At 46.6% G+C, this 24,854-nt stretch overlaps 1 protein-coding gene across 1 annotated transcript in view; it reads right to left on the bottom strand.

Moving 5' to 3' along the window:
* Nucleotides 1-1,417: 1,417 nt before the first annotated feature.
* celf5a (cugbp, Elav-like family member 5a) overlaps nucleotides 1,418-24,854 on the bottom strand; it is a 152,802-nt gene continuing 129,365 nt past the window's right edge. Inside the window, exons 5-13 of the mRNA XM_088907768.1 lie at nucleotides 22,948-23,027; nucleotides 17,947-18,093; nucleotides 9,709-9,853; nucleotides 6,542-6,691; nucleotides 5,695-5,757; nucleotides 5,147-5,233; nucleotides 4,224-4,367; nucleotides 2,109-2,273; nucleotides 1,418-1,521 (exon numbers count right to left, since the gene is read on the bottom strand). Coding sequence (XP_088763894.1) covers nucleotides 2,146-2,273; nucleotides 4,224-4,367; nucleotides 5,147-5,233; nucleotides 5,695-5,757; nucleotides 6,542-6,691; nucleotides 9,709-9,853; nucleotides 17,947-18,093; nucleotides 22,948-23,027 — 944 coding nt within the window. The 3' untranslated portion in view covers nucleotides 1,418-1,521; nucleotides 2,109-2,145. The remainder of the gene's footprint in view (nucleotides 1,522-2,108; nucleotides 2,274-4,223; nucleotides 4,368-5,146; nucleotides 5,234-5,694; nucleotides 5,758-6,541; nucleotides 6,692-9,708; nucleotides 9,854-17,946; nucleotides 18,094-22,947; nucleotides 23,028-24,854) is intronic.

Here is a 24,854-nt window from a genome sequence, read left to right as displayed (position 1 = left end):
CGCTCCGTGTTCAATGTTGCGTGTACCGTTAGCATGTACTGCTTTATTTGTTGTGGCCTTTTTTAACAGGAGAAAGAGAGTCTAAGGCCCGGTGTAAAAATGTGATATGAATGCCCACTGAAAATACGGTGCATCTTATTATTCTGCACATTTCCTGCCCCCCCCCCCGTACTCTGCAATTTATTTGTTGTCTAGAAGGGCAGTGTGAGAGAGCCATGTGGAGAAAGGTCAGTACGTTTGAATGGGTCCTTGTTGCATTGCTCATCTGCTAGACTGTGCCCTGAGTTCTGTAAATACCGCTTTGATGAGTCTTGCCTCAACACTTGCTAATTAGTGCCGTGAAATACCGAGTGACCACAGGATTTGCAGAAGGGCCGCAACTGAAGTGGTTGTAAAAACGAAACTTGTTGAGTTTTTTTTACAGTATATTATTATACTTGTGCGTGTGCATGCGCCAGACGTGCCCCCTGTGAATGGTCTCAAGTCTTGGGTTCTTTTTTTTCCCATGAGTGAGGAGTGTAGATCTGAACATGCCCATGACAATCTCTAATCAACATAGTCTACGCCACTAAAACAGCTTTAAAATATTCTCCTATTATAGCTTTTTAAAACTTTTTTTTCTTTTTTTGTTTAAATATCCTGAAACCTGGTAAACTATAAAGGCGAAAGGAGAAGTCCCGAAATTCCTTTTCCCACCTCCGTCCTCAAAACTATTATTCCTCTTATTTCTCATTCTTAATATTATTAGTAGTATTAGCATTATTATTATACATTACAGTTTAGAACAATAAAAATGTTTGGTCCTTTGGTCCCTAAGGGGTTGAGAGAGTTTCAGTCATACTGTTGCTATGGAAACCTCAGTGACCTCAGAAAGTCATAGTTCTGCGCTTGCCAAGGAGAGAGAGGGATACAGAAAAAGAGAGAGAAAGAAGTACTGTAGGAGATAGATAGAGAGCAAGACAGAAAGGGAACTAGAGATACAGCGAGTCCTTAGGTGGGATAGGCTAGCTTCTCTTTTCCTGTTTTTTTTTTATTCTTGATCTTCAAGTAATAACCCTCATTTGTCCAGTCCAGTAAAACCAAAAAGCTACAAGCGCCTCTCTCATCACACTGAATATATGTGTATATATATTAATATGTATATAGAAATCTATTTCTCTTCCTGCTGTCGGCTCTGCCGTTTGTTGCTTAATTGAGATTTCAAGTCTTGACGAGGAGGAGCTGTGTGGTTAAAAGTTTCACATCTCCCAGCTCGCGCCGCCTTCTTGGCTCGGTGGCGTCGTCATCGCTGATCAGCTCATTCTCTCCGCGCAGTGCAAACTCCTCTCCTTTCGGGTTGTACGTCTTTCGCAAGTAAACGCCGATATGTCTTCAGAAATCCCTTTTTAAGTCGTTTTTTTTCCCCCCATCGTGGTTGTTTTTCTTTTTTCCTTATTTTTTTTGTGGTTTTGATTTTGATTTTTTTTTTGTAAAGAAAGAAGTTTGACTCCTTGCAAGATCATTCCCACTTCTCTGCGACACCTAGAAGGGGGGGAAAGTGGGCAATGTCAGCGTGACGGCTACATCCATCCCATCCGTTTTCTAAACACATTGTGCAATTCGGGGTCCAGGGGGAGCCAGAGCCTATCCCAGCAAGCAGTGGGAGCACAGCAGGGTACACCCTGGACAGGACACCTGTCCTTTGCGGGGCAGAAGGACAGATACACTCACACCAGGGCCAATTTTCCCAGAAGCCAGTGCTCACAAGCACCACTACCAGCATGCCTTGGGACAGTGGGAGGAAACTGGAGCACCTGGAAGAGACCCATGAGAACAGGTGGAGAACATACGAACTCCACACAGACGGCACCCCAGGTCTGAAATTGAACCCAGGACCCCAGTGCTGCGAGGCAGCAATGCTGACCACAGCGCCACCGTGCCTCCCCTTCAAAGCTACAATCTTGTCTGAAAAAACCCCCACTGTGTTCTGTGTTGCGTTGCCAACCAAAAACGCTAAAGATGTCACGCACATCTAAATGTGTCACATCTCATTACACAGGTCTGGGTATTTTCTGGAGTATTTTATTCTACCTGCTCTGTGCTGGGGTACAGGTGGGCAGAGTGCTTACCTGTGCTGTTACTGTAAATGCCATAGGGCGGGCTCTGTCAGTAGGGGCGGCTGGCGTCCTTTGGCCGTTTCAGTTGGACTTTCAACCGCTTCATGCCGATCTGGAACCCATTCATGGCCTGGATGGCAGCCTGCGCGCTGGCTGGGTTATCAAAGCTCACGAAGCCTGTGGAGAGCAGTGCGCACGCACAAGGGGCATGTCACAGGGCGCCACGTGCACTTGGACCGTCCATCAACTAGCATCTGAACTGTGGCATGCAACAAGCCGACGGTGGGCGCCCTTCTCGTCCAGATGCACTGCCGATGACCGCAAATGCACAAACGGGGAGGGTTGCGTGTAAAACGCCCTCCTTCCCCTACCCCCCCCCCATCTCCCACTTGCGCAGTATAACGGTGTAGTGCGCACCCACCAGAGAGCAGGCGCGCTCTAATGCTTAAAGGCACATGCACACGCTCATTCAAGCATGACCTCCTGCTCCCGTCAGGTGGAGAAAAAAAAAAAAGGCTGGAAAGTCAGTGACCAGAAACCGCTGCAGAGTTTCGCTCCAGCGATGACTCCCTAGTGGGAGGAGCCGTCGACCTGCGGAAAGCAGCAGCAGCAGCAGCGGGAGCAGGAGCCCAATTCCCAGGCCCCCTGCTACCTATGGGACGTGTCTCCTGCCATGGAGAGGAGGAGCGGTGGGCTTTCTGATCCTGCCTGTGGCCTGTTAGACTGGGCGACCTCCCAGCGCCGTCAGCCGGTGCTTGTGCCTTCACACACTCCCCGGGATGAATTTCCCCAGTGCTCCCTTGGCTCCCTGGCCATTCCCTGTCCCCGACGCCGCCGCGTAAATCCATACTGTATGCAAATAGGCCTTCTCTCGTGAATTTATGTTAAGTCCCCCCCCCCCAATTCCCCCAGCTTTAGAGACCAAGCAGCAGTCAGTTTTGCATGGGGATGTGCCGTTCCCTGAACCGAAAACGGACGCAGAGCCGCAGACCTGTAATTGTCTCTGGGTGGTTTTTCTCGCTGACTGCAAAGCCAGGTTTGTGGGACAGTTCTGCCACTGACCGGTCAGAAAGGGATTAAGGCTGGCGGGTGGTGTAAATCAGACGTGGAATTTTATGGATATTGATGGGAACTGGGGGTTAAGGAGCGGTGATCTGTGCCCTGATAAAGAGATGCCTTTTTTATGTAATTCACATTCTGCAGCAAAAGAAACGGAACGAAGAGGCTTTGTATAAATTCATGAGATCTGCAGCAACGAGCTCTACAGGGGATAAACTGAGGAACTCGATAAGCCTCCTATAAATCCTCCTGAAGATATTGGGCATACTGGATTTGTGCAATCATTTTTATTTCATAGCACCAAAAATAATACTTTTTTAAAACTCTGCTATTACGTGTTTTTTAAGTTTTCGAACCGATCGTCAAGGTTTTGTTGATTTTTCGAGTGGCCGCTTGTGAGCAGTTTCCAGAAAATTGTGTCTTTAATGCATCAGGAAATCTTAACTGAATGTTCGGCTCTGCAGTTTATTCTATGGTATGCGTATTGAGAATTGTTTGTTAGCTTTCTTAAGGAGGACTACATTTTAACCTGATTTTGACTCAGGCCCTTGTGTAGAGTTTTTTATATTTTGTCTCATTTTTAAACTTCATTCCCATTATTTGCATTTTTAAAACTCATGGGGTTTTTAGCAAAGCACTTTGAAATCATGCTAACCATCTACAGCTGCTCTGTTCAATAAAAATGGATTGTTTGGTCTCTTTTCTATAAGGTCTTCTTTGAAAAGAATCAGAGATCCTAGCTTCAGAGCAGTGCTTCATGTCACACCAAAGGCCGTACACTGAATTCTGTGTATTGAATTTTTTTCTTCAGCCTGCTTTGTTCAAAGGAAGACTTTTGTGCCTAGAGGGCGGGGTCTGCATTTAAGATGACCCTCCTGAGGCACAAAAAGATAAAACCTCCTATAGCAGTGCTGGCAGTGCTGTTAACCCCTCCCTCCAAGCACCTGGACAAAACAACCTGAAATTCTGTGATGTCAGCACCTCAGAGTTGACATCCACCCCTTGTCTTGCCAGTCCCATGCTTGAAGGTCTGTCCCCCCCACCCCCACCACCCCCTAGCACACGCACCGAAACACTTGCTCTGGTTGGTGGCTCTGTCCATGAAGACCTTGGACGAGATGACCGTGCCAAAGGGAAGGAACATCTGCATCAGCTCGTTGTCGCCGAACTCTTGGGGCAGGTGGTAGATGAACAGGTTGCAGCCTTCGGGTCCTGGAGGAGGAGAAGGAATAGCCTGACAAGGGGTGCCCGCAGAGCAGCACAAGCACTTCCTAAGCTTTCTGCTAGGACTGAGCTCTCAGTCACCTCAGTGGAACCTCTAGTTGAACTAATTATTCAGTCCATTAGACCATTTTGTTTTAATTGTTTTCAGCTCTTGAAGAGATAGAGCTCACTTGAGGGTTCCACTTAACTGGGTGAGAGCTCAGCTGGAACGAAAACCAAAGCACAGAGTGGAGACTGCCCCCAGGGCCTGAACTGAGGATCCCTCCCACTTACCTGCCTTAATGCCTGAAAATGAGATTCACTCCTAGTTCCTGACTGCCCCCGGAGCGTTGCAGGTTATGTGGTATTCCTTTTTGCCAAAATTTGAAATGTTTTTTTGTCTCTGCCCGCCAGTCTCGAATCTGCATATCTTTCAAACCTTCTGTGACCTTCGTCACATAATGGGACAGATGAAGCTCCAAAGTGTGCGCTTGTCAGTTGCCCGTTTTCACACAGTTCACAGTGGAGGATTGGTGCAGCTGTTGACTGAACTGTAAATTCACTGGCAGTCATCAAGTCCACAGGGGGCACTGTTGCACAGTACAGCAAGGATATTGGATAATGTGAGCCCATCCCACCTCGGTTGCACTCGAGAAACTTTGGGAGTCGTGGTTTGGGCTACCCCTGTGTTCTGAACAAGCGCACCCTCGCTTTCTGAGGGCCTCGAGAGCCTAGAGAGTAGATGGATGTTGCACCAGCTTCAACCCAGCACATACAGAAACACTCACCTTCTCTTTGCTGCTGCTGTTGGATAACCTGCGGAGGCTGTGGCAGTGTCTGGCCGATAGGGGTCAGTGTGGTTGCTGGGTAAATTGCTGCACAGAGAGGGAGAATATAACAACATCCTTAAATCTTCCCAAACTACAGAGTCTTAAAGCCCTCCTTATTAAGCTCTCAGATAATTAAACATTTTCATATTCGTGGAACATGATCAGTGGCCTGATGTTTTTTTTTGTACTTATTATTTTGAAGCAGCACACAATTCTGATTCTGCAGAGGGTAGGATGCACTACTCCCTCAGCAGCTGGATTATGTGGAGGCTGGCTTCATGTTTCCGTAGCTGTGTGTGTCAGTGTTATACAACATTACCCAGAGAGTTGCCGGCGTTGAATGTTTTACAAATTGACTGATTTTTTTTTTTGTTCTTTCCAGTCTGACCATACCTCTGAAAAACCCAGAAGGTGATTGTATATTAGTCACAGCAACACTCCTAATACTCTGCCTCTGTGCTTTGAGATTGGAAGATCTCTGTTTATCACTGTTGTTTTATTCATACCTGTGTATTGCTGTACGCCAGTGAAGGCCTGCTGGAGAGTGTCTGCTGCTGTGGGGCTCTGGGCTGGGGATATAAGAACATTAGAAAGGTTACGAATAAGAGGAAATGGCCCATCTAGCCTTTTGTTCTTTCAGTAGCTAATTGATCTACACAGCTTGTTGCATAGTCCCACTTCCCATTGTATAAAGAAATGCTTCCCGTTCTCAGTTTTAAATGAGGTTGTGTGCTCTGACTTCTTCCAATCAAACCTGCAGTGAGACACGAACCAGAGTCCGCTGTGGTGACTTTGTCAGTGCCTTGAGGGATTCTGAATTCTCAAATGAGGTCATCTCATAGTTTTCTCTGTCCCAAACCAAGAGGAATTTGTTATTTTAGCCTGTCAGTGTAAGGAATTTCTGAAGCCCTGGAATGTCCATGGTGTGCTCCTATCTGGACTGGTGCCAGTACAGCAATGTATTCTCTGTAGCATAGCGATGAAAACTGAATACAGTATTCTAAATGAAGCCTTCCCAATCCGTTGTGCAATTTGAACACGGTAGCCCTCAATTTAAATTCAGACAGAGACTTGGAAACGGAAATGGAGAGTTAATAAGATGCAGACCCAAAGAATGAGGTCTAGCAAAACATTTGCAGGTTTTGTTCTTTTAGTTTTTAAAGATGTTCAATTACTGTTTTAACACCTGGTCTCTGCAGTCATGCTAGTGAGAGAGAGAACATGGATTTCGTCCAGGGGACTGTTTTAACCCAGAAACGGTTTTCGCGTGTCGGGAAGCAGGGTGTCTCAAGGACTGCATGCCTTGTCAGGAAGCCAAGCAGGACCCCCCTGGGGGGCAGGGCGGGAGCTGACCTGAGTAGGGAGGCAGGCCGTTGGTGTAGACGGCCTCCACAGCAGGGTGTCCGTTGGGCTGGTGAGGGATGCCGGTGAAGCTGTTGACGATGGGCGTGACGATGCTGGGCACGGCGGAGGGCGCGATGTTGGCTGGCGGAGAGCTGAGACCTGCGGAAGATTTGAATATTCCTTAAAGGATTTGAAGAGCGCACGGGGGTTTGTCCCGACACCTGATACAGCAGCGGCACAGGCTGGAGAGGTCTTTGCACGTAACGACAAGACAGAATATAGCGAGCAGTGGTGGTAAAACAAGGAAATGGTCTCTCCTTTTTTTTTACGCAGTTTTCTGCTTCTTAAAAGGATGGATGTGAGGCAACGTGCTTCAAACGCCATGAAAGCTTTTATCCCGCAATTCAGCTCCCTACTGAACGGAGCACTGTCAGCTGCAGTGCAGTCAGTATTATTTTCAAAGCCCAAAACATGAATCTAGCTGATTAGCATTTTTTCAAGTAAGTCGGCCTGTCAAAAAGAGTGGCGTGGTTTTTCCAGATGCAAGAGGATTTATGTGAAATCCACCGACCACTCTTTCCTACTTTTTTTCCCGTTCCAGAAAATCAGACTTTGCGAGGATTAATATAAGCAGAAATTCTCTCTCTCTCTCTCTGTCTCGCTGCCCAGTGATGTTGACGGGCTGGGAGAGATGCTGCTGAGCTTCAGCGCGAGGTGAGGAACAGCTCCCCAAAGGCCCGCTTTCAGTCTGCACCGTGCGCTCGGATTGGATGGAAAGCTGGTTGTCACGGAAACCCTGAAGCATGCCATCTCTGCAATCTGGCGTGTGCACGACCCTATAGGAAACTATATATCTGCATGTACGCATCTGTTGAGAGGTTTGGCCGGGAGGGTGACAGGTATCGCACATCTTGTACATTTCATTTACCAGCTCACGTCCCCCCTCCCTCCCCCCCCCACCCTGTTCAGGGAGCTATACACTGGTGTTGTTGGAGGCTGACAGGCCTGTGATCAGGGAAATCACAAACCAGGCTGTGATAGCTGTTGCATTTCCCTCCCAGCTTTCCTCACTGGGCTGCTGTTTCCAGGCATTTTCCCCAGATCTTTGATGTGTGACCCATGATGCATGAAACTGGTATTCCTTCCTTGTTTCTGTCCATCCCCTCTCCTTCCGAGGCCTGTGATGGTGATTCTGGAGAACCACAAGATCCATACCGCTCGGAGCGGAAGTAAGGCTGATCTATCATCACGCAGGTTGCACTTCCAGGTGTTTTGTAGTACTCCACTAAATGCCTAAGACGTCACGACACAACTCATGAATCGATCACGCAGTCAGATTGTGAAGTCGCAGGCCTGAGGCAGTGTGGTGGTAACCGGAGGCCCTCGGAACCAGGAGAGGACATTGTCACAGATATTTCCCTCGCTGAGGAGGGATATCAGGGCACACCCCCACCAACACTTCCCATCTCTGGTCGGGAAAGGTCCAGAGGCAGAAAGCAGTCTTTATTAATTTGTATATCAAAATACAAGGAATCAGAAAGGGGACAGTGAATGCATACGTCAGTTGTGCTCAAATAGTAGAAGCCGAGTTCCTTTCACATACAGTATACATGTATAAGCTTCTGTAATTGCTTTGTGCAGTATTGGAATAGTTAAGGTGAAACTTCTGTGTCTGGTCAAGATGATGTCAGCCCTGGCACTGAGATTCCAGGCTATTGCAGTTGTTTGCTCCAGCTAATCCTTGATTATCAAGATCTCCAGCAGGGTGGCCTAGAACAGAACATTGGGGTAACATCACACTGGCAGGATGGAAGAGGAAAGTAATGAAACTCAGCGTAAACATACAGTGGATCAGTGGCGGAGCCAAGGAAGCTCCTGGAAGCCAGCCTTATTCCAGACTGCCCAAAGAGAGCCCCAGTGCTCTAAATGTTCTGCTGGTGTATGAAGCTGAAGAAGGACAACATCCTTGCAGCACGCTGGTGTTGCAGATAAGGTAGAAGCAATTTGTCTAAATGTATTGTCATAATCTGCCAAAGGTCCTGAAGCCAACAGACGCACGACGCAGACCACGTGACCTGTGGACAAGGCAGTTTCTTTCAGACATCAAAGATGGGAGTCTCAAACTGCAGTGTCATTAGTCCCAGGATAGTCTTCCGCCAGGTGTTTTCTCCTGCCTGGGCTAACATTTCGGTTCGGAGCCGATCAGTTCGCTATACGTATTTTTGTACCTCTGGCGCGGCCCTTGCTAAGCATTATTATCAAAAGCCATCGCCATGCATCACTGTAAGGACAACCCGCTAATCAAGTGAACCATCTGGTAGAGCGCTTATCATCATCAAGCTTAAACGCTTTACATCTGTTGATCAAACATCTCTTTGACTGTTTTCCCTCAACACCCTTCACCTTTCGAAAAGGCGCTCTGGAACTCCAGCCTGACTGGCACGACCAGGCTGGGACTTTGCGCTCGGTCAGATTAGGGGCTAAGGTAGGCTACTCTAGCTGAGCCGTTATATACAAGAGCTGGCTTGTTTTTCTGGTTTTGAACAAACGCTGCCTTTTATCAGTCGCTGTGTTTTTTTTGCTTCATTACATTTTCTTTTCCAGAGGATTCAAGCTTTTTTTTTTTTACCGCATTACAACGCCTACATTCCCTCATGCCCATCTAAGCATGTATTTGTGAGCTTGGACCTTGGTATTTGTTTCAGATAGCTGCGTCATTCCTTGTGCCTCGGCTGTAGCAAAAAATGTACCAGGCCCTCTAGAAACGACAGCCTTGCCAAATCTGTGTGTGATATTTTTTTTTAAATAAGAAGGACACTAATTCAGAAGAGAAGTGGAGAGAAGCATGTGGACGACATGAAGTGAAAGAGAGAGCCCATCAAGTGACCTACCACCAAGCTTCCCACAAGACATTTTTATCCACAAATGACTTAAAAGTGACAGGTCGTCTAAAAGTATTGGGTGTTCCACAAATGTCTAAGAAGGGGCAGGCAGATTAGAAAGGTACAAAAGAGAATCTGACTGTTCTACCATGTGCCAATTAAGAAACAAAGTCAATACAAGGTTACCTCCTAACTTCAAGGTTACCTCTGCCTCTTAACATTTTTCAAATAAAAGAAAAGCTATGAGCGTACTGAATTGAGTCAAGGTTGGGGGTTGTTACTGGTGTCACTCACCTGAAACCGGGGTCATGGGAGTGGGCGGCAGGCCATTGAGGTTTAGCGCCCCCATCTGGTGGATCTGTGCGGCGGGGAAGGCCACGCTAGGCGTTAGATATCCACCGTGGGTGGCAGCCATGATGGCGGCCTGCTGCTGCATCAGCTGCAAAGGAGGAGGACAGAAGAAGGGGGTTATGGGGAAGAAGGAGGGTTTTCAGGGAGGGACCATGGAGAGAGAGGGAGAGGGAAAGAGAGAGGGAGGGAGGAGGGGTTTCGGAGAAGGACAGAGGAGAAAGGCGCAAGTCAAGAAGGTAGAGGGGAAAGACAATGGTAGAGAAAAATGGACTTGTGTTCAATACACAGGGGCATATGACAGTAGCAATATGCTTTAAGACAAATACCCCATTTTTGCAGTTTCCAAATGATCCCTACTTTAATTACAGCATTCTTTGAAGACATTCCTTAAAGGATAATTTGAAGAAAACAAATTCATTAATGCCTTCTTTTTTTTTATACCAATAAGTCTTGTTATGGATTTTACAGATTTTGATTTTTTGTTTTCAGCTGTGCGATGGTCTTGGTCACTGGTCAGACCTTATGAAGCCTGAACAATTAGGCCCAACGTGTGTGTATTAAGATGAAATCCTGTCACTGGTGACCTCCCTTAAGTCGTTTACCTAAGGGTCAATGGCCCTGTCAGCTTGAGTATGAAGGAGTTGTCTACGTAACTGTAGTGTGTGAGTTCACACCACAGACAAGCCAGGCAGGCAGTGGTGGGGGATTTGTGTAGGAAAGGGAGGCACAGCTTCTTTCAATTTTGCATCAGGCAGCTACTGGACCATCTGAATAATTCTAACAGAGAGCAGCACATTGTTTTCAGTCAGTTCCGCCATAAAAGCGGAAGAACTGTCCTTTTGCAGAGGTACTAATCTGTTCTGCACAAGGCGAAAATGAGGCATGGTATTTTTTCTGCCGTCCTTGTCATTGTGTGATTAAATGCTCTTTGACGTTGCCAACATGATGTTGGCAGCACTAAGCCCTGTGTGTGATGCAAGATTGTTTGTACACACGGTACAGAGGGAGAAAGGAGCTAAATCATGTCCCAGAGTGCTTCAGTGTTCAGGAAAACAGACTGTTACTGACAGTAATGACAGACCCTTAGCTCTGAGAAGTGGACGTGTATACTTGTGGAATCGCAAAGTACACAAAACTATTTTAACAATTTAAGGAATCTTCGTTTGTGTTGTCAGAATGAGGATGTGTTGCGACTCAGATATTGGGTTTATTATTTTTTGTGTAATATTACTGGGAAATGATTTGTGCTTGTCTGTTTTATATGATGCATGTTTACCAGGAGCCCCACTCTCCGCTGTTGGAGCGATGTGCTGGCCTGTCCTCCTCAGCTGCCATAATTAAGTTTTTGTCGATCACAGGACAGTGGCTGTTTCTGGGTGGGTTCGGAGCCCCCTGGCTGTGCACTCTTAAATGGCAAGCTCATTTTCACTCTGCTTTCCCTCTTAGCTAGTTCTCCTCCTGTCCTCTTGTTTTTCTGCTTCTTTGTGGGGCTTAACATGAACAGATAATCAATTATTGCCACTCTGTAAGCTGCAGGTTGCCGAAGAACTAAATAGTTCGGTGCCAGCTCACTCTTCCAGGAAAACAAAAAAAAAAAACTTCCGCAGGGGGACTTTGAGGAAATTGCTGGACTCGTAGTCCGCTATGAGCTGACGCTGAGATTTCACCCAAACGTTTGCCGTCATGCCCTCACAAGCTGATAGTTAAAAACAGAACCAGCTGCACCGCACTCTTGCCAAAAAGGCCCTGCTCAGTAAAAAGGCATGATGCTTTTTTGGAGCAACCGGCTTTGTTAATGATGATGCTGCGGAACCTCATTGCAGTTTCCCAGCTCTGTCTGCGTGGAGTCCCAGGATGGGAGAAGCCAATTATCTTCCCCTCAATGGCCCCGTCAGCTACCCTGAAAGTGGCTGTCCTGCCCCGGGATGGGAGCCACTGGCACCTCATCCATTAGCTGTGCGTTTTCGCCACCGCCGTCTGGCGGCGACTCTTGTCATTTGCATAATTTGCGCAACATGACGAATGGGGATCATCCCGTTCTGCACAGGGGGAGAAGATAAATTGAGCTTTTAGGGAGGGAAAGCAAGGGAGAGAAAAGAGCAGGGGGCAGAATCGAAAACAAAATAACCAAGTCGAACAAAAGACGCCTAGCAGCGACGACGCCTTCGTGATGAGGGGGGTTTTAGACGCTTGTGTCGAGATGAAATGGGGATTGAGGTGCTATTGCCCACCATCCCCCTATGGTGCTGTGCAGTGTGCTCCTAATGGCTTCCACAGCCTACAGGGTTAGGGTGACAGGCGCTGTCGAGTAGGGGTTCCCACTCCTGATGCTGGGAACCCCAACCCTGCAGGTGGTCTTTGGGGCTGATCTGTTTGACAGCTGAACCCTGTGATAGGTTAAATCTGAACAGTTGCCTTCTTTGTGACCGTGTTTCATAAGCAATGTAGTGAAATTATATATATGTACATTATATTCTACATTCTCAGTGGGGGGGGGGGGGGATACTTGCAAATGTTCAGATTCAGCAGTTTGCTAGTCTGGTTAAAGATTCAGTAGAGTAAAGATCTGGGCTGGGGTGAACAGGAGCAGGTATGGGGGTCCCAAGGACCAGGGATAGGAGCCCCTGCTGTATCATGAGCCAGGCAGGACTGAATAGCAGCAGGGAACCCACGTTGTATAACGTTCTGGGCTGGATAGACACAGTGGGCGTGGGCTTAGTCTGATCAGTTTTGCTGTGGCGTTTTAAAAAATCTCACTTCAGTTAATTGTGTTGTTTTATATTTTAAATGTGTGAAGACCGCAGAAGGCCCATCCGGATGAGAAAACTTACATTGCCTTCGACTTGAATTTCCATCAGTAATGGCTGTTACCTTTTTCTACTCCTTACAAAAAGTAGCCTGCATGCCACAGCCTCTATTTATGGTCAGGAATCTGCTTTTATATTGCCACCTGATGGCATCATTCTGTACCCCAGCCAGTAGGCAATCTCCTCTTTCTCACATGTCCGTTATGCCTGTAGCACAGCTCTGAGGGTTGTGCCACTGGAAAGGCTGTTGCATGTGACCATCTCAGCCAGTCCTGTATCGACACGGGGAGAGAGAGAAGATCAAGGGTCTCACTTATGTGAAGGTCCTGCAGATCCCTTAAAACCACACTCTGTTGTGCATACCAGAAGAGAAGCTGAAAGAACAGAGCTTTGTTGGAATTACTTGAGCTCTAGGGTGTAGTTGATTGCATTTAGCTTTTCTAGTGTGTGCTTTTCTGCTTGTTTTTCTGCTTATGAAGCCATTTTTCCCAGAGTGAGGATCAACTTTCAGCCCCTTCTGAATCCTTACCCTCTGGGGTGTGAATCCCCATGAGATCCCCATGTTCATGCTCTGTCAGATTTCACCCCCTTTTTTTTTTCAAAACACAGGGCTCTTATACTTACAGATCACTATAAAGCCTAGAGTTTAAGGCAGTTCTGACTGACATATTTCCGCACAGCTCCTCTAGCATATTACAAATGACTAATAAAACCTGGCGCGATCAAGTCCTTTGAACCTTCACCCTCCTTACTGATCTGGCTAGCTCAGTTTTTGCAATAAAGGTGCAGTGTTTTATGGTTTTCTTTTGTTTTTTTTATGGCAGCTCGTCTCAGAACATTATCTGAAACAGATTCTCAGAACATTATAATTGATTTTGGCACCCTCACAGATAAAAGGGTTTGTCTTGCCAATAACGGTTAGCTTTTTTAAAATAAACGAAACCTCTGAAAAACTGATGCACATCCTTTCTCATTTTCGCACATTTGTGACATGAAGGTGAAAACCTACTGCTTGCTGTGGCAGCAGGTGTGGATTGAAGGCTTTCAATTCCTGGGCACGATTGAAGAGAAAATAAATTAGTTCACTGAACAGTAGTGGGGGCTTCTACTTGAAAGGCTGCTGGGTGTACTTCCTCAGTTTGGCCTTAGGGGTGCGCTGCAAAATAGCGTCAAGCTATTTCCCGTCTTTGGCCAGCAGAGGGCGATGTTACCCAGTGAGACTGCACGATCCAGCTGGATATCCAAACACACACACGGGCAGATTGTGCAATTCATTAGCTGCAAATTAAACGCGCACAGTAGCTCTTTAAATCTATTTCATCTTCTTCTTTTAATTTATTACATTCTTTTTGGATGGTATGACTCCTTTACCACACCATGAAAGTATTTTCTGGCTTTCTTTCAGCGCCTTGTGAGTCACAGCAGCAGAGGAGTCTGTATGTGTTGCAGGAGTCAGAGGCTCATTGCTTCAAAAAAGGCATAAAAAGAAAGAATACATCTGAAACAGTCTAGATTGACAGGAAACCTTACTTTGTAGAATTTTGTGGGGGCGTTTTTTCTCTCTCCGAGTCCTCCTATTTTTCATTTTACCATTTTTTAAAAAAAGTATTTGAAACCATGTCTGTTATCTTTTTCCATACTGTAGCAAACAACCATTTTCTGTGATATAACGTTTTGTGGCACGGACCTAAAGATGTCGCTGGATTTAAAGAGGTTTTACTCCTGTGGGAAAACGCGGCTCTCTGATTTTTTTTTTTTACTTTCTCTGACTGTACTGTTACCCCCCTGCTGCTCTCAGCCCCCTCCCCTGGTTTGACTAAAATCCAATTTACTGGCTGTCAGCTCAGCCTTATAATCCTATCCATCGCTGTACTCATGGAGTGGCTCTTTAAGCTCTCCATTTGCCACATACATTCCTGATATTCAGGAGCTGCTCCAAATGCAGCCCAGTGATATAGCTCTCCATAGAAAAGCCATAACAGCTAAAACACTGGGATCCTTCTAAAACAGTCCCATGATGCCTTGGGGCTGGATGGGATTATAGTAGGAGATGATCCCCAATGAGACAAATGACCTCTTGTCATTCTTCACAATGCTTACCTTCCTAATGCTTTGCTATCACTTGATTCTTTGCTCTTTAGCTCAGTCATGGTCAACAGTACCAAGTCCCAGAACAGGAACAGGTCAGAAGCACTGCCTGTGGTGGACTTCCGCGGCAGAAGTTGTGTTTTTTTTTCTGCGGCTGCTTCATAAGGTTTCGCACGGCTGCTGATTATGTGGGCCGCAATGTCTGTAGGTTCTCCTTCTGTCGAGGTTTTGCGGTGTCATCGCTGGGATAAAGCCTGTTTAGCTGGGCCTGCTTTCCTGGTTTATGTCATTTCCAAAGGAACTTTTTTTTCCTGAAAGGTTCCTACACAGCCCAACCAGGCTCTAGTAAAATGGAAATCGTGAACCTCTAGACTCAGTTTCGCCAGTTTCAGTATATTAATTGTAGTTATTGCAGAAAATGGTGCCTTTCTGAACATTGCAGGCATTGCATTTTCAAATGGAATCTTTGTTATCTTTCATGTAGTGCGTTACGTGGTTAGTTGTATACCAGCATGTTGCATGTGGACACACGAAGGATAGTGCTATTTCTTCAGGAATCTCTCTGCTACAAAACAAAGGAACAGGTGGACAGTAGGATACCTGGGGTTTCCCCATCTGTTGATGACGTAGATTGTGCTACTTAGGAATCTCCATACGCACACACTCTGCAGTGGGGCCTAGGTGATGCCCGACTAGACTGTGAGCATATGGGAAAAAGGGATCTAAGTCAATACATCACTGGGCAACGTGGGCTTGGCTCAGATTGTGGCTAACTAAGCCATTTGAATATGGTGAAGTAGTTTTGAGTTGGTTTGAGAATATGGAATCCTTCACCATCCCTCCCTTGTCAGTTACTGTGATGAGGTGCACCACAGAAAGCATGGGCTCCAAGGCCGGACTGAGAAGGTGCATGTCCCTCCTCCACAGGTGGGACACCGGGCCCGTCGCAGGGCCACGGAGAAAGGCACAGTTTGCGTTCGCCTATCGAACCTAGCCAGCATGTCTTTATGGAGGTGGGAGAAAGCTGGAGCACCTCGGAAAAACTCATGTGAACGCAGGGAAATCGTGCAGATCCTGAACACGCAGACCTCCAAGGCCAGAATCCAACCCAAGAGCAGAAGAGCCAACCACCTTGCCGTAGTCCTGTCACACGCTCTCCTGTAATTCCCTGTTCTAGATCAAAGACATCTCAACTCTTTGCCCTTCCATAGACAGTAGAATATCATGGACTGGGAAATACTGTCATCAGGTTTCGAGTCTATGAACATCATTTTGTGTAAATAATACAAATGTTTAATTTTCCGTTAATGTCGATAGTATATGAGACTGATATAAAATCAGATACCAAATACATTTTTTTTGTTTTGTTGTGTGCTGTAAATGTGATACTATTTGGGAGTGTCCTACTGTGATAAAATAGAATTACAGGAGGGAGGACCTAAACCTCAACTTGGCTTTGGATGATTTTGCTATTTTAAAAAAGTGCCTGTCTTCCAAGTCACTTGAGATTTGTTCTTGTTTTTCTATTAAAGCTTAGTTTTGTTGAGCCTGTGGTTTCAGGTGCCTTAGCCTGGTGTTTGCTTGCCTACATGAGCACGAAGCTTAAAGCTTTTAGTCTTGATGCAGCCAGTGACCTTCATGTGGCCTTAAAAATTTGCTAGAAAAAAAACCCTTTCATTTCCAGCAGTGCTGCTGATAAGGCGTCCTTTACTCTGTAAACAGGTCAGCTGATATTTCCACAGGTGGACTCGGCCACCGATTGCCCTTTCTAGCATTTGGCTCACATACTGTATATCGTGTGCACTACTGTTAGCATAGGTGTTTACAAGAAATTATGTTTAGAGAGGCTGACCAGTGACGAAGGATTTCCTTTGACGGGAAGCTAGATGAACTGGGGACAACCTTGTGGTTTTCTCCTCAACCTCCAAGCAGCAGGTCTGGGGACTTGTAGCATCCTGGAGCTTGAACTCCAGAGTATAACAGGTCTTGGGTGGAAGAAGAGAAAACTTCGTCCTCCCCACTTTCCCTTGACCTTTCAAATCTCCCCTGGTGAGGGGCGGGTCTTTTGGCGTCGCAGGCCTGAAGCCTGCTGGGGTGGGCTTTGCCACTCGGCTTGCTCGGGGGTGACCGCGAGGTTGACCCGTTTGAATCCTGGTTGCGCCTGTACTGACGCGGTACACGGAGAATGCAGAGATCTGGAGGAGATTTGTGTGAGTGGGCCTCTTAAACGGTGGCACTGGGAATGTTCGTGGGTAGTGTTGGACCGCCTTCCTATATTTCTTCCGGCTGCGGTCCAGTGTTGTTTTGCTGGAATTCCCGCTAAGGAAAGTGAGAAGTAATGCCCTAACCCACGCGAGCTTGCCGGATCCTGAGCGATTTGACTCGGGAGGACAGCCCCTTCGCGTGTGTCCACCAGAGCGACAGGGGACAGAAGCCTGACGGCAGCATAAGCAGTCTGTTATGCTGTGTGCATTGTGGGAAGGTAAATAAACGACGGAGAGATGGCCTTAATGGACTCCCTGCAGGCCTCCGCCCCGGCAGAACAACTCTCCCGAAAAAATTTGCATCTCTCCATATTTGACTGGGACAGGCTGCATCTCATGAATTCTGATGAAGGCAGGACTTTTATTTGAGTGCTCAGACGTGGTTTTATGCTGCTACATTGGGGATGGTCAATTTGCACATTCAACGCTCAGAGCCCTTCCCTGTGATGTGAAAATTAGGAAAATAGATAAGCCCCCGAGACTTGGATTGCCTCAACAATTAATCTCTGCATTTAAAAGGGAAAAAAATTGTGTATTTATACAGTTTTGCTTTAGAGAGGAGCTGAGGAATACATCTCTGTCAAAAGGGAGCCTTTGCTGAAATCTCTTTAGCCCCTTTTAGGCAGTACCAATTCTACAAACACGCAGCTATTTTTGGAATTATGACCTGAGTAAGCATCAAATGTAAGCAATGTGTTTCTTTAGACAAAAATAGTCTGCAGTTTGTAAGAAACCACAGTAGGGGGGTGAGGGGGTAGCTTTTCCTTGGAAGTAGAAATTTTGTATATTGCTCTGTTGAAATACCGCTCTGACACAAGGTATAGCTTTTGCTAAACACTGAGCAGAGGATAACATCTGGGTTGGGTTGTATGGTCTTTTCTCCCTGTAGGACCTGATGCAGACACCTACACAGGAGTTAAGACATTTCAGTTCAAGTCCACTGCTGCAAGTATTGAAGGGCTGTATACCTGCAGTTACAGGAAGCTGGGATGCTCAGCAGCGACAGGGGGAGTCACACTCACCGCATGTGCGTAGCTGCTGTAGGTGCTGAAGGGCAGAGCGATGGCCGGGTTGAAGATCCCGAATTGCCCCACCATCTGCTGCATCCTGCGGATAGTCCGCTCCTTGTCCGTGTCGGCAAACTTCACCACCAGGCTGGAGGAGGCGCCCTGCAGGTGGAGGGTGAGAGAGTGAGGACGGGATCGAGCAGAGAGAACACGCAGGATTGCCGCGCTCGTGCGTCGTGCCATTCTTTCCCGATGGGACGCTGATGGTTGATTTTCGTTTGTGCTCATGGAGTATTCTCACCCAACGTGTATTCGCAGTCCGTTACGTATCGGCTTTTAATGATGAGATTCTCTGTGCCACGAGCATGAGGTTTCTGTTAAATCCACATTCATCAGTACAACTGTGCTGCCATAAGACAATGTTATTTACATCGGAGCCAATTAGCATCCTAATCTCCCCTCCAGATACTGTACATCCACATTCCTTCATTCTTGTCAAATCTTTCCAGCGTCTTCAGGCAAAAGCCTCAGTAAGTGTTCGTTGCAAATAGATTTTTGGATTTGTGTTGGCACCTTGAAAAGCACTACAGCAATATGTGTGTGATTACACAAATATCTTTATATTCTAACAATAATAAATCTGGTCAGTCTTGACAATACCTCTGCATGGGACTTTTCAATTTAAACACAAACTTCAGCGTATTTATTGATTTTTTTTTCCTTTTTGAAATGAGAGGAAAATCTTCAGTTTTGAAGAAAGGAATCCTCCGAGCTAGCAGTCAGCCTTCAGCGGTGTCAGCCTGAGGTGTTACAAGCACGCATGCAGTAAAGGGCACGCCCAAAACACCCTCCCCGCAATGTTAAAGGCACCAGCCCCCACGTCATTCATTAGAATTTCAAATGATCTAAAGCAGCACTTGACCTTTCCCGCGGTCTGACTCTGTGCCCCCTGAAACTGCTCAATCGATACCCACAAAGGCCGAAATATTATTCTGATCTGTCAGCGGTGAAAGGTCGTGCGTCAGATGGAATGAGAAGCTCCCTGAAATTGATGGGAATGTGTTGGCTTTTAGTCACAGAGACCCTTTTGCTGCTGGAGAGGCCAAAAAAACCCTTAACGTCAAGGGTGTGTTTGGTCCCGGGTGGGAGGAGTATCTGAATTGCGATGTATTGGAGTTCTTTCATGCTGCAGAAGTTAGATGAGTTTAACGGGTTGCCTGGGTTGCTTACAGGTAGGTAGCAAAGTGGCAGATGAATGCAGTTTTTTTTTTACTTCTTCACTGGTCTGTCTCAAACACAACCCAGCCTATATCTCCTTTGAGCTGCGCCATGACCTTAGTGTGACCCCAGCACAGTGTCAGACAGACCACGCTGCAGTGTGCAGGCAACGCGTTATTAACCAGGAGCTAAAAAACATGTGCACGTGTGCTCCATCACAAAGACCATGGACCTTAATAGATGCTGCCTTGTGTGCTCTGAAGCAGGATGTGGAAAGCCCACTATCTGGTTTTGGAAGTGACTCCTCCGAAGGTTTTCAGGGTCTGTAGCAAATCTGTTTTAAAGGAGCTCAAGAATAATAGAAACTTTCAGTGCATCTCCAGTCTCCCAGTGACTGTAACATGCTGCTCTTGTTTAATAGCATGCAGAATTCGGCCATTGTGTGCAGCTCTTAATAAGGGTGCTGGATAAACCAAAAGCCTTGGGACTCCTAGCTGGTTTGATAATGAGGCTTCCATGAGTTTGCCTGGATCTTCTCTGTTCCATGGGAGAGCTGGAATGTGTTATCTGAAGGTATTAAGTTGTCTGACTGCCTGAGGTCTAATACAACTTATTTCCCGTTGATGCAGTCAGGAGTCTGGATGCATATGTTAATGCTGTTAATTGCTACCGTTATGTGAGTGCAATGCAAAGGGACCATATTGCCTTGGATCCTGAACACTGTAATCTTCCTGATAGCCTGATAGTTCAGGCCCCTGAAATGCTTCTCTTGTGACATCTGCTGTTCCCTGTGGACGTTAAAGGAGGGCTTTATTTATATAATTTCACTATTTTCTTTTCATATTTGTCAAATATGTGTTGCCTTATTAAATGAGATAACCAAAGCACTGAAGGCAAAGTGGTTGTTGCACAGTCATGTGCATGTGGATCAAGAAGCTCGTGTGCCTCTTTCTAGGACTGATTCTTGTGTGTGTTTTTGTGTATACAAGAGGCACTCTCAGGAAGAACTTTCTTATTTTGCTTGGTTTTCTTCCTCTCTTGCTGTTTGACAAGCTCAACATCAGCTCTTGCAGGAAACGACTCCGCTAAGGAATGTGTGGAAGCTGGGTTGCGAGAAGGGAATTTGTGTTGCGTGGAATTCTGAAGCCCACAAAGAGTGGAGTCGGGAAGCACACACAGGAACGTTTCCAACCTCCCTGTCACCGATACACTCTTTATCTCTTTCTCCTTCCCTTCACTCCATTGTGAGGATCCGGAAGGTGCGTAGAACCAGAAGATACAATAGGAGGCAACAAAGGGTCAAAGATTCACACATGGATAGAAACCAAGTGCTCTGGGCATTTTTGATCTGTCTCTCAAGTCATTCGGGTTGCTCTGCGTCCATTTGGACGCACTGATGTGCATTAAAGAGAAAGGAATAAAAAGTTCTGTTTGTGAAAGAAAAAAAAAAGATTCAGGTCTTTGTCAAGTGAAGGAACCAGGTAGCCCACAACTTATGCTGGAAGATTTCAGAAATTCAGCCTGGTATGTGCTTATCAAATGTCTGACACATGAATAGGCTTTCTGCTTGTGAGCGTATTGAAAATTTGCTCTGGCTTGGTGCTCCGGAACATCTCAAAACTACATGAAATTTTTTTAAGCCTCCGTTGTTTTCTCAATCATAAATCAGGAACATACAGTATCATTCTAGCAACCTAGACTACGGTGACCTGGCTGTGTGAGAACACTCTGCTTATAAGTAGCTTCAATGACAACAGCTCAGAATAGCTCAGCCAGCAGCAGTGGATGTTAAGGGTGTTACAGTTTGCTTTGTTCCAGGAACGGAGTGTTTTTGAAAACCCTGTTAGAAGGTTCTGGGGTTTGATTTTCTTATTTATTCATGTTTCCCCCCCTCCCCGATATTGTTAGTGTTTTACAATTTAATGATGTACGTTGCCTTAAGGCTGCATCAAATAGAAATGAAAATATCTTAATAAACTGCACTGTGTGTGAGTGGAAGAACAGATTAATTCATTAGAGAAAGTCTGTTTATCATGTAAATTGCTTGGTCTCTGGGCCTTTGGGGCGAAACTGTGCGAGCGCTTGGCAAATCATAAGTAAAAAATAAAAGTTATAATCTTGTGAATGAGGGGACGTCCTAAAATATCACAATTGAGCCTCCTTTAAAAAAAAAAAAGCTCTGTTCCTAAAATGCAGATGTGCGCAGATTCCAGGACGAGGAAGAAAGGTTCATGGAGGTGGCCGGGTTCGCGGGCGGGTCACTGGTCCTGTGCCCGAATCCCTGTTCCCAGTCATCCTGTCCCGGGGCCGTCTCGTGCTCCCCCTGGGGTCGGAGCAGCTCGCTCTCCAGCCGTGGGCCCGGTTTGTAGCCCTGCCACGGGCCCTGGCAGTCCGCCGCCCAGAGGCGGGCCTCAATGGCCGCTGGCAGGAGCCGCGGTGCCGGAATGGATGGTCGGCCGCGCCTGGAGATGCGACCCATCGCCCCCCTGCATAAAAATTGCACACTTACGCTGACCGAGCCCCTGAGGTGGAAAATAAGATCCGTCAGCGAGGCAGTGACCCACGAATATGGTTTATGAACACAGGCGAGGGAGGCACGTGTGCAAGAGTCCAGGCACATAGTATGTGCACTGACTCCAGCAAGCAGTTCTCTTTACCTCAGGACCCCGGCGCAGCTGCTGTAAGTGTATTGTTTTCTCCCTGAAAGTTTGCTGCGGAACACGGTGACGTTTTTGGTTTGACCTTGTCAATGCCCCGTCTCGTATCACTTTGCTTTATGAGTCCAGTGTCGTGTCAGATTTGGTCTGTATTTAAAAATAATTTCTTTTCATTTTTTTATTTATTTTTCTGCTTTGTCCTTTTTTACCCAAGTCCTCCAAGCAAACTGTAATCTCTGCTAGTGAGTACCTATGGTACACGCTCTGTAAAGCTGTGTGTAGTTCTATGTAGTATGTGGCATATAAATAACAGGTTATAGGATCTTTATCTCATGCAAGATGGAGAATAGGAAACAGGTTTTTATGCAAAGAGATGTAGGAGTGTGGATCAGACTTCTTTAAAGAAATGACTGGACAATATTTTAGTGTACTTGTATGCTAAAACTACTAAATGCCTTTCTGATGTTCCGATATACGGTCTTTCAATCCTATCGAGGACGTGGTCAGTTGCAGTTGCCCAGATTGAATGCTAATTAAAACGGCTATTGTACAGCTGCCAACCACAGAACGCTAATATAACCACTTCAAGGCATTTAGCAATGAATGCCTACATGAAGAAGAATGAATAATAATCAGTGTTTAGTCATTGGGAACGTATTGTTGTGAGCACAGGATTATAGCGGGGCTCTTCACTACAGCGCCGTGTGTTGAGGGAACTGATGGAGACCTCGTTGTGGGCAGTAAGAGCCGCTGCGCTTGAACACCACAGCTTAAATCAAAGCGCCACGCCAAAAGCTGAAGATTTCCTCATCAATATACAAGACGGGAAGCTGCACACGAACTCTCACTCCACATGCACACCCCCCTCCCTCCTTGCCCCCCAGTCTTCTCCCCTTTCCCCTCCTTCCCTTTCTGCCTTTCACTTCCTCCCTCCTCCTCCTCCTCCTCTCCCTTCTCCGCCGCATGTGTGCGCACACAAATGAATAATTCACCGGCGACGTGGCGAAAGGTGAAGTAAACAGGTCTGGCGCTAATCTCTCCCGAGACGGGAAGAAAGGGGGGCGATGAAGACGGAGGGAGAGGGGGAGCGAGAGCCCAGCTTTCCTGGCGGTGCGAGTCGCGGAGGGGGGGGGGCACTCACCGGCATGGTCTGGCTGCCGTGGAGAGCGCTGATGGCCGCCTGCGCCTCGGCATGCGTGGAGAACTTGACGAAGGCGCAGCCTGCGAGACGGAGAGAGACGTTCAGAAACGGGATGAGAAAATTCAGAAATATCTGGGCCATTCTGCCCCGTTTCCCATCTCGGGTAGCTCCTTCGGCACCCTCAGTGATATGGTTCAGATCCCTAGGTGTTGTCTTATGGATTTTCAGTCACACTGCCTTTAATTGCCCTCTAAACCACCGGATATTTAAAATGGAACAGGTGAAGGTTTATTCCACGCTGAAAGGAAAAGAAAAAAGGTTTTGGCTGTGGAGCCTTGTGCGATAAACCCGAAGACCAACCCGACGAAGGCTCCACAGCCAAAACCTTGGGTCTTTTTTCTTTTCCTTTCAGCATGGAATAAACCATCACCTGTTCCTTTGCAGCCTGCGCATGCTGACGCAGCCCCCTACTGGAACTTCTTCAAGATATAGGAAGTGACACAAAAGAAGTGCCAAGTGTAAAAAAAAAAAAAAAAAGGTGATGCATTTCACTTTGTGGTGGTTCAGTACCAGTTCCTGTGCCTGCTGAAGAAGACTTCTCACCTGAACATCAGAGATTTAGGACGCATGACTTTGAATCAGCTGTGCTGCATGGTGATTGTCGGTATGTGTTGATCTAACTGTATATGCTGACAGTGAGGAAACTATGTATTAATGTTGTCAATGTATCTTTATTTCTTTAAGTGGAACTGTAGAATAAGGCGTTGGCTATAGGGTACTGTAAGAATTCACATATAAAATCAAGTAATGTCAAAGGCAGTCAGTTCTAATGTGGTGTTGCAACAGAGCATTATGCACTACCTCCTTTTAAATGGTGCCCATCTGTAAAAAAAAACAAAACAGCTCTTGTGGAGTTTGTATGTTCACTCTGGCTTTTCCCCAGGTGTTCTGGCTTCCACCCAAAGACATACAGATTAGGCTTCATTGGCTGCACCTAGTTCTCCCTCCAGGGTTTATCCCCAGTGAGGAAAACACCTGGGCTTCCCAGCTCAGTGTGTGCCCTTCAGCAGAGTGGTGCTTCAAACCTGCTCTGCTTCTGGGACGACGCACACAGCTTGCATGCGCTGAAACACAGGCTGTAAACTGGCTTCTCCTTTAGCTTTAGTGTGTCACAGTCTTCTCTTAATAAAGCACTGGGAGCTGCTGTGGTCCAGACTTGACTCTTGGGGATTCAGAGGGTGGGCGTGTATTGCAGCATGTTCACACCAGAGTATTGGAAAGTAGGTTGAATCGGTCAGCTTGGTGGCTCTAAAAAACTAAATTAAACTTTTTTTTTTGTTTACAAAATGGCTGTGGAAAAGGAGCCTCCTAAAAAAGCGGCTCGGAGTTTCTTGGAGTGGGGGGGGGCTCTCACATGGCAGTGTGCAGAATGTTTCAGTGCGGCTTCTCTCAAGCCGTGACGTCCCTGTTGTCGTCTTGGCGCGCAGGTGGCTGGCGAGGAAGAACTGCGTTGCTTCGGCTTTGTAAAGGTGGTGGAGTGACGTAATAAAAGCCGTGCCTGCAAGGACAGACCAGGGATTTGCCTGGTGTAGGCCAACGCATGGAAAACATGTTCCCCCTGTGCGCTGCAGTGTTGTCAGAGTATGTTGTGCAGACAGGCTGCAGTATAAATTAGGTTGAAGCCCTATTGCAGTAACCTTGTGCTTCCAGGGCTCTCTTTCTGCCTGGGCGTGAGGTACAATAACTACAGGAAAATAAAGACTCCGTTACTAGAATAATATTTAGAGCAGATTTCTATCCTGTTCTTATGAAATGTTGCAGAAATCAAATTCCTTATGAAGTTTTATAGGCTGTATGAAGACTATAAGGAATACCAAGAATAGGGATGAACGGGGGTTCCCAAAGTT

The sequence above is a fragment of the Atractosteus spatula genome, chromosome 28, assembly GCF_055471065.1.
Source record: "Atractosteus spatula isolate fAtrSpa1 chromosome 28, fAtrSpa1.hap1, whole genome shotgun sequence".
Classification (NCBI taxonomy): domain Eukaryota; kingdom Metazoa; phylum Chordata; class Actinopteri; order Semionotiformes; family Lepisosteidae; genus Atractosteus; species Atractosteus spatula.
Note: the sequence above shows the minus strand (reverse complement) of the source record. Positions and strands in the feature narration are given on the sequence as shown.